Below are 12,536 nucleotides of genomic sequence, written 5' to 3' on the forward strand. Positions count from 1 at the left end.
CCACCACCATCACCACCATCACCATCACCACCATCACCACCACCACCACCATCACCACCACCACCATCGTCACCATCACCACCACCATCACCACCACCATCACCACCACCATCACCACCACCACCACCACCATCACCATCACCATCATCCTCATCCCCATCACCACCACCATCACTGTCACCACCATCACCACCATCACCACCACCACCATCGTCACCATCACCACCACCATCACCACCACCACCATCACCACCATCACCGCCACCACTACCATCACCACCACCACCACCACCATCACCATCACCACCACCATCAATATCCTCACCACCACCACCACCCTCCACAGGCCATAGGGATGTAGGTGACAAGACCAGGCCACCAGCCTTAAAGAGTAGCCAGTGCACCTGCCAAACATAACACACCCTCTGTGTCCTGGCCAATGTCCCCTCCTCCACAGAGCCACCTGCCCGTGTCCCCAAGACGTCCCAGGCTGGAGGCCCACCAGAGCCGCAGGGTCCAAGTCAGCAAACTACCCCTAAGTCCTGCCTGACTGAGCAACCGACCTTCCCATATTAAACATTCCAGCAGGAGCCAGCTTCCGGCCACCGTGTGGATGAAGTGTTCACTGTGTGTGTCAGAAAGGGCTGAGATGAGGGAGGAGGTGACAGAACTGAAGGGGGATGAGGTGGCCCCTGACAAGGCCCAGTGAGGAGCCCCTCCCCCACCCCCTCACCGACCTTCGTGGATGTGGCCGAAGACGTGCAGCCGTGGCTGGACGCGCCTCTGCACCGTGTTGAGCAGCTCCACGCAGCCCACCCGCTGCATCTTCTTGGGGACCCAGTCCAGGAAGCCTGAGCAGGGAGACAAAGAAGGCAATGACAGGGTCCCGGTGGCCAGGCCCCCGCCCCCCCCGCCCCCCTGGCCCGCACAGGGTCCTGGACTCACAGAGCCAGGTGTAACCCACCCCCCCATCAAGCTCTCCCGAGCCCACCCTACCTTGACCTTCGGGGAGGGAGAGCAGGCTCTACCACGCAGCGCCTGGGGCCTTGTGGCCGTGCCTTCCCCCTCCAGGGGGCCACCCAGAGCAGGCCAGGCACAGGGGGTGGGAAGGGAGCCCCCCACCACACCTCCCGCTTACCACAGCCTCAAGGGTGCCATCCACCCATTATAGAGATAAGCAAACCGAGGCCTGAAAGGGACGGGTGAGGCCCAGGGCACCCCCCGGCTGGCAGCAGAGCAAAACCAGGAGTGGAAACACTCCAAACAAACATCACACAATCACAAAAACGAACTGCACACAACGCAGCTGGGCTCGGCGGCAGAGTCTGGGTCCGCGCGCTCCGCCAGCCCCCCGGAGCCGCCCCATATGGCGGCTGCTTCGGAGCCTCACGTGGCTACGCAAACGAAGAATGATTGATTACTTCCAGCCAGTGGCTAGGGCCCCTCTCTGCTTGGGTGAAACAGATTTCCGCATGTGGGAAGGGGAAGGGGGAATCCTCCGAGCCCCGAATCAGGCAGGCGGCACCTGACGCTGCCTGGGAGAGGACAGAGGGAGGGAGGGACAGGGACAGAGAGGGAGGGAGGGAGGAAGAGGGAGGGGGACAGAGGAGGAGGGAGAGACAGAGAAAGGGAGAGGGAGGGAGGGAGGGAGAGAGGGAGAGGGAAGGAGAGAAAGAGAGGAAGGGGGAGAGAGAGAGAGAAAGAGAGACAGAGGGAGGGAAGGGTGCCTCCGGTTTGGCCATTCCGTGGCCCTCTACCCCGAAAGCGAGCACCATCTAGGCTGGCCTGTTGTCCAGCGTCACCCACCCAGTCCCACTCAGGAGTGATGGCAGGTTCTGCGGAGGCTGCGGGAGAAGAGACGGCTGGTGGAGGCTGGACTGCTGGGAGTTTGGACAGCATTCTGAGGACCAGGGGAGCTACGAAGGGTTGTATAGGGATGGCGTGCCAGAGCTGCCAATTCAGAGAACTCCCTGCTGCTGCTGTGAGGCGAGTGGAGCGGGAGGGGCAAGACTCAGGGTCGGGGGGACCAGCAGGGAGGCCGTGGCAGTCATCAAGGAGACAGAAGACGTGGCCTGGACCCAGGTGGGGACAGCAGGGGTGGAGAGGAGAGGAAGGAGCTGGGATACCATTTAGAGGTGGGATCAGGAGGGATGTGCAGATGGACAGGAAGTGTGTGTGTCAGGAAAGCGGGACGGGAGGCCTGAGAAAGCCCCTGGTGGGGCAGCCAGAGGGGGGCCCCGAGGCAGTCAGCAGACCACACCGGGCCGGGCCAGTGGGTGGGTGGTAACATCAGCTCAGACCGGGGCGGTGGCAGGGGGGCTGGGAGGGGGGCTGTTGAGGATGGAACCCACAGGCCCTGGAGACGTTGGGGCGGGTGGGGGTGAGGTCCCCCGGGTGCCTGATCGGGTGAGGGGTGCACAGGACAAAGCCTAGAGAGCAACCTTGAAGGTGTCCGGCCCCGAGGATTCAGGGCTGGAGAGTCAAGGGCCCAGCCCTGCCCTTTGACCTCCCTGAGTGGCAACGAGCCACGTGTGTAAAAGGGGCGGCGATTCTGACCCCCTGAGTGGCAGTGAGGAGCCCACAAGGCAACAAGGAGAACCCCCAGCATGCAGTAGGTGCTTGGGAAATAAGAGGGGTTGGGGGGAACTGTGCCCAGTGCCACAGTGGCTCAGACTCAGGACAGACCTCACTCAGGGCCCCTCTCGACCGGCCCAGCTGATCTCAGGGCACAGGCCGGGCCCTCAACCCCCACACACTCTGCATCCACTGGCCAGGCCGGCCGAGGAAGGGACGGCGGACTCTTACCCAGTGGCGGTCCGTGGGTTATCAGGATGTCTACGCCTTCGGGAATGAGGTTCCATTTCTCAAGCAGCGCTTGGCCTCGGGGGAGGTTAAAGCCCCAGCCATAAAACCAGGGCTGCCTGTGGAAGAAGAGCAGGTGATTCAGAGGGGACCGCTGAGCGTGAGGGACAACCACGGGAAGGGGAGGCAGGCCGCAGCTCCACACGGTCAGCGGGGCTGGCGCGACGCTAGAAACTCAAAGTGTGGGGATCGCCGTATTCAGCCAGATTCCTGACCAACTCATGGGCTGTGGGATGTCATGGCATTCTCTTTTCACCTTCATTCAACACAGTTTCTGGTTTTCTAAGATGAAGAAATATTATTTATGTAATTTTTAAAGATGAAAGTTTAAAAAGAATCAGCATCTGCCAAAGGGCCCTCTTGCTCCAAGCCCTTCGGAGGAAATTCACGGAGAACACGCCCACCCACCCCTCACGGGGACACGCCCACCCACCCCTCACGGGGACACGCCCACCCACTCCTCACGGGGACACGCCCACCCACCCCTCGCGGGGAACACGCTGCTCTGTCTCCCGGACGTGGTCGGGCAAAGGCAGACTCAACCTAGAGAGAACGGTTCCGAGCGAGGATGTTCACTCCTGGTTTCCCCTGAGGCTCCAGCCAGGCTGAGGCCCTCCCAGCCCCAAGGACAAGGCCAGAGAGACCTCGGAGGCCAAGTAAGGCAGTCTCGACATCACAGGTAGACTGAGCAACACAAGTCATTCCCTCCGACGGGCTCCAGGGTGCACTGTAATCTAGATCCTTCCCCATGGAGGGAGTCCCAGGTATTTCTTTCACTGATGACAGAAGGGGACATGGTCATCCCTGCGTATCAGCCCGTGAGCTTCTTGCCTCGGGAGCCGCCAGCCGCTATTATGCTGTCCCAAATGGCGATGGCTGGACCACACAGCCCACGGAGCCCGCCAGACCAAATGCACCCCAGACCCCCACCCCACCTCCACACTTCTCAATTATACGGGTCAACAGGGAGCCATTTGATTGGGCTTTCATTTCTAACAAAAGCATCCCTACTGAGAAAGATCCCTGAAGCATGTAACATTATACATTTATTATAAGATCCCACATTGATGTAGCCCTTTAGTGTCTACAAAGTTATCATCACCATCACCATCACCCCCATCACCACCTGCATCACCATCACCCCCATCACCACATCATCACCATCACCACCATCACTGTCACCACTACCACTACCATCACCACTACCACCACCACCATTATCACCACCATCACTACCATCACCAACATCACTATCACCACAGTTACGGGCCAAACTGTCCTCCAAAAATATATATTGAAGTATTAACCCCCAGTGCCCGAGAATGTGACCTTATTCAGAAATAGGGTCCTCGCACATATCATCAAGATGAGGTGACACCAGATTAGGGCATGCCCTGAGCCTAATGACTGGTGCCCTTGTAAGGTCGTGTGAAAACAGAGACACAGAGAGAAAAGAGCCACTGACCGTGGGCACAGAGATTAGAGCGGCGTTGTCTCCAGGCTAAGCAGCGCCAAGGACTGCCAGCCCCAGAAGCTGGGGGAGGAGCACAGGACCGATTCCTCCTCAGGGCCCTCAAAACGGACAAACCTTGGCAATGCCTTGATCTCAGACTCCAGCCTCCAGACTGTGAGAGAGCAAACTCCTGTTGTCTGAAGCGCCCAGCCCCCCCCAGTCTGGGCCATCATCACCACCATCATTGTCATCACAGCCGCCACCTCCCCACCTGTTACCCCAGGGACTCTCGCGCCTGCAGCCAGGGTAGGCAGACAGGTCTCTTTCTGTTTTGTGGGTGAGGAAGCCGAGAAGAAGGGAGCAGGAAATAGAAACTGTGCCTGCACTTCCTGGGTACCTACTTTCTGGCCAGCTGCCATCTAAGTTCGTCATGGGGATGGTGTATTTGTTACCAGAACTCTGAGAATTAAGGACTGAAGAGGATTCCCAGTTTACAGATGAGAAACCAGGGGCTCGGAGAGGCGGGCTAGCCTGGGGGTGTGCGGACTCCCGGGCCGGGCACCTCACTACCACTCGCCTGCCGGCACATACCGTGCAGGTTGGAGGTGGGCCTCAAACTTCAAAGTCTCTCATGTCCCAAAGCTGCCACCAAAGTCCATCTCGTGGCCCAGAGGCCCTTCCGTGGTGAGATCGAGACCGCTGGTGGTTCACCCAACAGCTCTGCCTTTTGGCCACCACCCAACACACCTCTTTGGAACCCTGGGGTTCTCGCGAACACAGCTTGAAAACCCTGATTTGTTCACAGCAGGTTCTGGACAAGGACACTGAGGGGCGGTGAGGGGCAGTGAGGGCCCAGGGGCCCAGAGTCACAAGCTCATGAGTGGAGATGTCATTGTTGAACCCGGACCTGACACTGCAATGGCCTCTTCTGGAACATGGGTTTGTGAAAGACGGGTGAGCACTGGTCATGTGGGGGTCAAAGTGCTTCTTGCATTTCAAGCACGTGCAGGACCCCCTCCACTGCCAGCCCTGCTCATCCAGGACTCCAGCCAGAGACACCAGCTCCCTTCTCTCCTCCTGCCCATCGCTGACCTCAAGCCACCGTTAATCCCTCCAAGCCCTGGCTACTCCAATCTTCCTCTTACCTTGCACACCCAGGACCAGCCCAGGGGAAGGGAATAACAGAGGGTTGACAAATGGCGTTGAGTGAGGCCCTGATGAATAGATCAGTCTGTTAACAGATGTCAAATAGGACTCTTCCTGTTACCGTGGGATTGCAGTTGAAGCTTCGAAGCTGAAAACGATGCGCCCTATTCGAACAGCAGCCCCCAGGTGCCACCCAGGAAAACCCACTAAAAGTGGGCAGAACTCACCAGAACCATCTCCCCACGCCCCAACCAGCCTAAGTTTTAGCCTTGAAGAGAAGGGCTGTGGCCCCCGCCTTGTTTTGTAGGTGGAGCCAGGGAGGTGCCCCCACACCTAGTTATGAATGGGCCCCAGGAGAACGACAGGGGGGTGAGAGGGGCTGGAATCTGCACTCTGAGCCTGAGGAGAAATAGAAGGTGAGAAGCAGGCACAGAAGGGACTGTCTGTGTCCCCAGGTTTGGGCTGCCCGAGGGATCCTCAACCATAGGAAGCACCTGCCAGGTGATAAGATCAGGGGGCCAGGGCTGGGGAATAGATCTGGGTGGGCTGGCCTGGAGGACAGTCTCTGCAGAAGGCACCTCCTATCGCTGGCACATCCACATAGGCCTGCCCTGGCACACCTGCAGAGGTGGGAGCTGTCTCCACAGAAAATGCACCGCTGCACATACACAATCTTATACCCAACTTCAAGGCAATCTTGGGGTCAGCCAGACCTGAGCGAGAATGGGTCCACCTCATATGACCTGTGTGATCTTTGGAAAGAGACTCAACACCTCTCTATGTCTTAATTTCCCCATCTGTTCATGGGAATAATAATACCATCTCAATAGGGCTGCTTGGACGGATTAAATCAGTTAATCTACATAAAGTGCTTAAAACCGTGTCTAGTTCAATGCACTGCAGCTGCCATAATCATCCCCATTACCATCATCACCATCAAAATCATCTCCATCAGTGTCATCCCCATCACGATCAGCATCACCACCATCGTCACCACGACCACCATGATGATGACCATCATCACCATTGCTACCATCACCACCATCACCCTCATCACCACCACCATCATCATCATCACCACCCTCATCATCATCACCACCCTCATCATCATCACCACCACCACCACCATCAGCACGCCCATTATCACCATCAGCATCACCACCACCACACCCATTATCACCATCAGCATCACCACCACCACCACCATCATCATCACCATCACCACTGTCACCCCCATCATCACCACTATCACCACCACCACCACCATCACTATCACCATCACCACACCCATTATCACCCTCATCACCACCATCATCACTACCACCATCACCATGCCCATTATCACCATCAGCATCACCACCCATTACCACTAACACCATCACCACGATCATCACCATCATCATCACCATCATTATTGGGAGCCCTTCCTGAAACCCACCCATGGAGCCTACATGAAAAACCTTTGACCTAGGGCTGGGTTTTTCAAACTGCATTTTGATGGGTCCCAACATTTTTCAAAAAAGAAAATGACAGAAAAGGGGGCCTCCTAGCAGGGAAAGGATACCTCACTTAAATATATTTATATTTACATAGACACCCATGTATGGATGTACTAAGTCACAGTGTAAAATGCTTCTCCTACCCGAGCTCCTGGCCACAAACGGTTGACAGTCCTGCTCCAGCGGCCAGCCCAGGCTGCTCCTGCCTAGCCCGCTGGGCTCCCGGCTCTGCAGTTCCCGAGGCCCTAGAACCCCGAGCAGACTCAAAGCCCCGCCGTGCCGTGGCCGCGCCAGGGCTCAGTCACAGCAGGGAAGGCTGCGGCATTCCGGAAGCCACTCCCAAAGCCAAGCCCAGCAGTCCTCCCAGGAGCCCAAAGCCCCGTCAGCCTCCCGGGAAGGGAGCAACATGTTTCCGGTGCTGCCTTCCAAATACAGGATCCATTCTTCAAAAATCTAATCAAATATTTACACGACGGGACAAGGCCTCATCTGCATGGAGAGAAGGCATCTGTTAGTTCCTGCGAGCCGCAGCAAGGGGTGGCTTTTTGAAAGCGACACTTAGAAATATATCAGAGACCCCACAGACCCCCAAAAACCAACCCACGCATGCCTCCGCTGGCCCAGCCTCTCCTCTCCCGGCACCACCGAGCCTTCCTCTGGGGGTGAGGCTTCCCCAAGGATACACCTGCCACACACCACAAGTCCTGGGATCGTGGGGTCCACCCAGCCCCCCAGGGGGCCCCGAGAGCTTGCTCAAGGCACTGAAGTTGGCATCGGACATCCTTCCTGGTTCGGCCCCCGGGCCGCTCACTTCACCTCCGCCAGCAGGTTAATGATGCCTATGTCCCCAGACTTTACCCCATGGGGGGGGGGTCCTTCGTGTTCAGTGCTGTGCCCCGACACAGAGGCGAGGACAGTGCTGTGCCCCGACACAGAGGCGAGGACAGTGCTGTGCCCCGACACAGAGGGGAGGGAAAGGAGAGGCAAGGGAGGAGGTTTAAAAGAATGAAACTGTACTCCCACTATGAAAACACTTTCTAACTACCCAGGAGCTCTGTCAGTGGGAAAAGGGGATGTTCTGGCTCTCATTGAAAATTTAGGGGGAGCAGGATGAGGCAAATCACCCAGGCAGACTTCCAAAGGAGACGTTTCCCAGGATGGCCCGTGGGTTGGGGAGCACCGTCTTCGGGCCAGGGGCTTCTCCCGGGTGGCCAGGAGCAGGACCAGAGCAGTTGGAGAGACAGACAGTTCAGGGTGACCGCACTCCCCAGAGGCCTTAGACCAGCCCACGGGGCCTGGAGACTCTCCGGCCCCTCCTGGGTGACGTCCATTGGGGTTTGTGCCCTGGGAAGAGGCGGTGCAGGTTCAAGGTGAAGTCAGCCCCAGGCGGCCCATCGACCTCCTCCTCATCCAGTAAGGCCCTTTGGGGGCAGAGGTGACGTGCAAGGCTGCCAGGGGTTTCCAGACAGAGGGCGGGGCAGGCAGAGGCTCAAGGCCTGGCTTCTAAGCAGCCAGGGTCCAGCCACCCACTACTGGCCCACCCACGTCAAGGGCAGCCAGGGGTCGGAGACGGCGAATGCCCAAGACAGGATCAGGGGACCCTGCGAAAGCGCCTTCCCCAGCTCCAGTGCGACCCGGCCCTGGGACCCAGCCTCGCCGCGCCGAGGGCCAGGAGCCTGATACCTGCACGCCCCCCAGGACACATCCCAGACCCCGAGGAGGTCGTGTGAATCAGAAATCCGACTGAGCGACGGGAGGCGGCTTTATGTCCTGAATTTCTGTCTTTCTGTTCTCAAGTAACCATTGGAATAATTTTCTTACAGAATGATAGTTGCCATGACGACCAGAGCAAATTTTCCTTTTCTGAAACAGATGTCTCATTTAGTTGAAAATTAGAATGTGAACAAACCCATGGGAAAAATTAATTCAAACTTTAACAGAGCGCTGAATACAATGTAATCTCTCAGAGGTTAACCCCTTAACAGCTTTTTTGTGCGCTTCTGGTAACCTTCGAATCCGGTCTAATTAAGCCCGCTTAGCCAATATAAATGACCTCCCCATGGCCAATCATTAAATGATTTCCCCCTGAATCGTGAATCCCGGGCCCCCAACGGCAGAAGGGAGGAGACGGTGCTCGTCTAGAGAGAATGCTGAAGCAGTGCCGCTCTGCTCCACCAGGGAAGGCGTGCAGCCCCTGGGCGGGGTGCCCCTGGGGTCGTCCAGTTAGCCTGCGGGGGCACCCCATTTCCTGGGGAGGCTGGGGTGTGTGGACAGAGGAGGCCCCAGGGCGCCCCGGGGTGGACTGGGGCCCAGCTGAGCATCAGGCCAGGGCACGATGCACGAGGGCAGGCGTCCGGGGTCCCCTTGGCCAATGCTGAGGGGCGCTGCGGGGACACCGAGAGGGCACCCACACCAGCACAACCCCATGAGCCCCCAGGCCTCACACCCACTCTGGGAGGCAGCTGCCATCACTGCTCCATTTTACAGATGCAGAAACTGAGGTGCGAGGCAGTACAGAGCTGTGCTCGGGTTACCTGGTGACCAAGAGGCGCCGCCTGGGCTCAACCCCGGAGAGCGGATTCCAGAGCCTGGGCTCCCTGCCTTCAGGCCAGAATTATGCAGACTGGACCAGGAATCCCATCCCCCTCTTCCTCAGCAAACCCCTACTTTCCCAGCCACGTCCTCATCTCGAATCAGCTAACCCTCAGGACCAAGTCCGGGGAGGCTCTCACTCTACAGTCAGGGAACCGAAGGCACAGAGAGGTTAGTGGTGTGTCTGGGGACACCCCGGAGGCAAGAGAGACTCCTGGGGTTCCTGGCTCCTGCATCCTGTGCCCAGTGGGCGGCTGGCCCAAAGATCCCCCCCTTCAATGGCAGCTGCCTGCCTGCCCGCCCCTCTGAGCACGGCCCAGTCTCCCTGCCGGGTCCCAGCCCAGCCCCTGGCCCTGCCGGCTCCCCTCTGAGTCTGGCTGGGCAGGGAGGAAGTAGCCTGTGACTCTCCACTCCTCAGGGCTCTCTCGTGTGTCTCCTTTACTCCAAAGCCTTCCATGGCTCCCTATGCCTACAGGACAAGCCCAGACCTCATGGCCTGGCACGCAGGGCCCTGGGCTCTGTCCCAACCACCTTTTGAACTGTCGTGCTCAGATTTGCTGCTGAACTCACAACAAACGTCTCTGTTTCCTGAACACAGACCAGCCTTTCCCCACCTCTGGGTTTTTGCACCTGCTGTTCCAGCCATCTGAAAGGCTCTTCCTAGCCTCACCTCAGAGTCCAAGACCCATTACTTGCTAAGGCTTGGCCTAAAGGCCCCCTCTTCCAGGAAGCTTCCCCTGATCACACCATCCCCCGAGCACAGGTGCCCCTCCCCGCTCCGAGTGTCCTCATGGTGGCCCCACAGGGCAGGCTGAGGTCAAATAGCCTTGAAATCCCTCCTGCCCGACAAAGGCAGGGCCCAGGCGGCCTCTGGGGGGCTTGCTCGTGATGTGCATGAATGAATGAACGCATGCTAGAATGAACACCTAGGTGCTCTATCTGGGAGTCAGGCAGGCAGGAAGAACTATGCATTAGCCTCCCTTCTCCGTGCATGCTCCTGAAAGGCCCCTCCCCTCCCACCCAGAGCCCGAAGGAACCAGCACGAGAACAAACACTCACCACCATGGAGCATCCCGCCTCCCATGACCTGCCCGGGGGGCTCAGGTGCCCATTGCTTAGACGAGGCCCCAGAGATGAAGCAGGCGCAGCGTGCTCACACGCTCTGCTGCGTCCGACTCATCTCCGTCAGGACTCTGTCCCTGCCTTCCCTGGTCGCCCACTCCTGAGTTGTGGGTTGAGGGTGCTGCCCTGCCAGGTGGAGGGACAGCCTCTCACGGTGGACCCCGTGCAGCCGCACCTTCTCGCGCCCACCCCGCATGCTACGCAGGTGAAAGCTGTGGTCAGAGGAAGACAGTAGCCGCTCCTGACAGAGAAGAAGCTTCTGGCTTCGCTGAGGGATGGGCGGACTGGGAGCACCCAGATGAGGCCCCGAGTGCTGCCCGGGCGCTCTCAGCCCCCCATGGAGGTTGTGCTCCCATTCTGCAGCAGGGGAAACCGAGGCTCAGAGGTCAGGGACATACCCAGGTTCCTCAAGAGAGTTCATGCAGATCCCTCCCCCCATAGGCGGTCCCCCGGCCCCTGGGGACGCCCCACAGTGCGGGCTGCCACCTGTCCAGCTCCAACGGAGAGGTTGGCCTTTCTCCTCCCCGAGGGCGAAGCTGAGGGAGCCGCCTCCGCAGGGCCAGCGGCTGCCAGCAAGGGGGCAGGGCCGCGCAGGCTGGCACCACGTCCCCGAGGACTGTCAATCACACACCTTGCCCTGGCACACACCAGTTACCGCAAGTCAGCGGCAAGATAAGTGGAACCGAAGAATGGGGTCCTTTGTCATTCCTAATTAATTTCCCCCACCCTTCCGAGGTGCGGACCATTCATCTTTTGTTTCGCTGGGATTCTGCAGCGGGGAGAAGGCAGACGATTTGTTTCAAACATTAATCTCATGTAGAATCGTGCGCATATGTGTGGAGGGGCCCTCCGCAAAGAAAATAACAACAACGCGGAAGCAAGAAAGATAAGGACAGAAAAGGGGGGAGTTGTGTGTAGGTGTGTGCATGTGTGTAGTGGCATGCGTCTGTAGGTGTCTGTGTGTAGTTGCATGCAGGTGTATGTGCATGTGCATGTGTGTGCCTGTGTGTGTGTGTGTGTGTGTGTGTGTAGAGGCGGCACAGTGTAGGACTAGGGGCCATGAGGATTTTCTTCCCAACATCGGAATTCGCTGGCTGCCTGTGTGTGGGGGGCTGGCGACCATCAGAATCCGGCAGAGGGAGGAGACACGACATGAACAGCAGCCGGACCCTTGGTGGTGGACACACCTGTGCCGGCTGGCTCCCAACACGCTTGTCACTGTCACAGGCCTGCATCAGGCTAGTGGGGGGGGGGGTGTGATTTCTGACTGGCCCCAGGGGCAGGAGGGTTCCATGGCTTCCAGTGAGCACAGCCCGTCCCTGAGCCGATGGAGCGGGAGGGGCAGGAGCACCGAGGTGACTGGGATGCCCCGCGCCTCCCCACCCCCTGCTGCTCTGCGTGCCGCCCCCGTCTCGCCCTTGGCTGGCCTGACTTCACAGAAGCTGAGCTCAGGGACAACATGCCAGTGCTGGGCCCAGGGGTCCAGGAAGCCCCATCCAGGCTCCGCATCCCACCAGCTGGACATGGCCAGGGGCCAGGGGTCTGGGGATCCAGGGCTGACAGGAAGGAGCCGCTGCCGGGGTCGCCTGCTGGCTGGTCCAGGCTGGTTACTCCCGAAGCTGACCAAGACCACCTGCCTGGGCCGGACCCCCGAGCAGCTCTGCCTGTGGCCGAGATCTCAGGCCAGTCCCTGGACCACCGAGCCTCACCTTCCCCGTCTGCGAGATGGGGATGAAAACAATCCTGTCTTGTCCCGTTGCTAGAGCAGGTCCTGGGAAGCTTGCTGAGGGAGGGGTCTCAGAGGCCTTACTATAGAAGAGGCAGGAAAGCAGGAGAGGAAGGCCACGGTCCCTGCTAAACCC

The 12,536-nt window shown here is 58.7% G+C and overlaps 1 protein-coding gene across 1 annotated transcript in view; it reads right to left on the bottom strand.

Annotated features, from left to right (window-relative positions):
• MPPED1 (metallophosphoesterase domain containing 1) overlaps window positions 1–12,536 on the bottom strand; it is a 58,942-nt gene that overhangs the window by 3,287 nt on the left and 43,119 nt on the right. The window contains exons 4-5 of the mRNA XM_029955655.1: window positions 2,806–2,921; window positions 738–851 (exon numbers count right to left, since the gene is read on the bottom strand). Of these exons, the coding sequence (XP_029811515.1) occupies window positions 738–851; window positions 2,806–2,921 (230 nt within the window). The remainder of the gene's footprint in view (window positions 1–737; window positions 852–2,805; window positions 2,922–12,536) is intronic.

Source organism: Suricata suricatta, chromosome 10 (genome assembly GCF_006229205.1).
Source record: "Suricata suricatta isolate VVHF042 chromosome 10, meerkat_22Aug2017_6uvM2_HiC, whole genome shotgun sequence".
NCBI lineage: Eukaryota > Metazoa > Chordata > Mammalia > Carnivora > Herpestidae > Suricata > Suricata suricatta.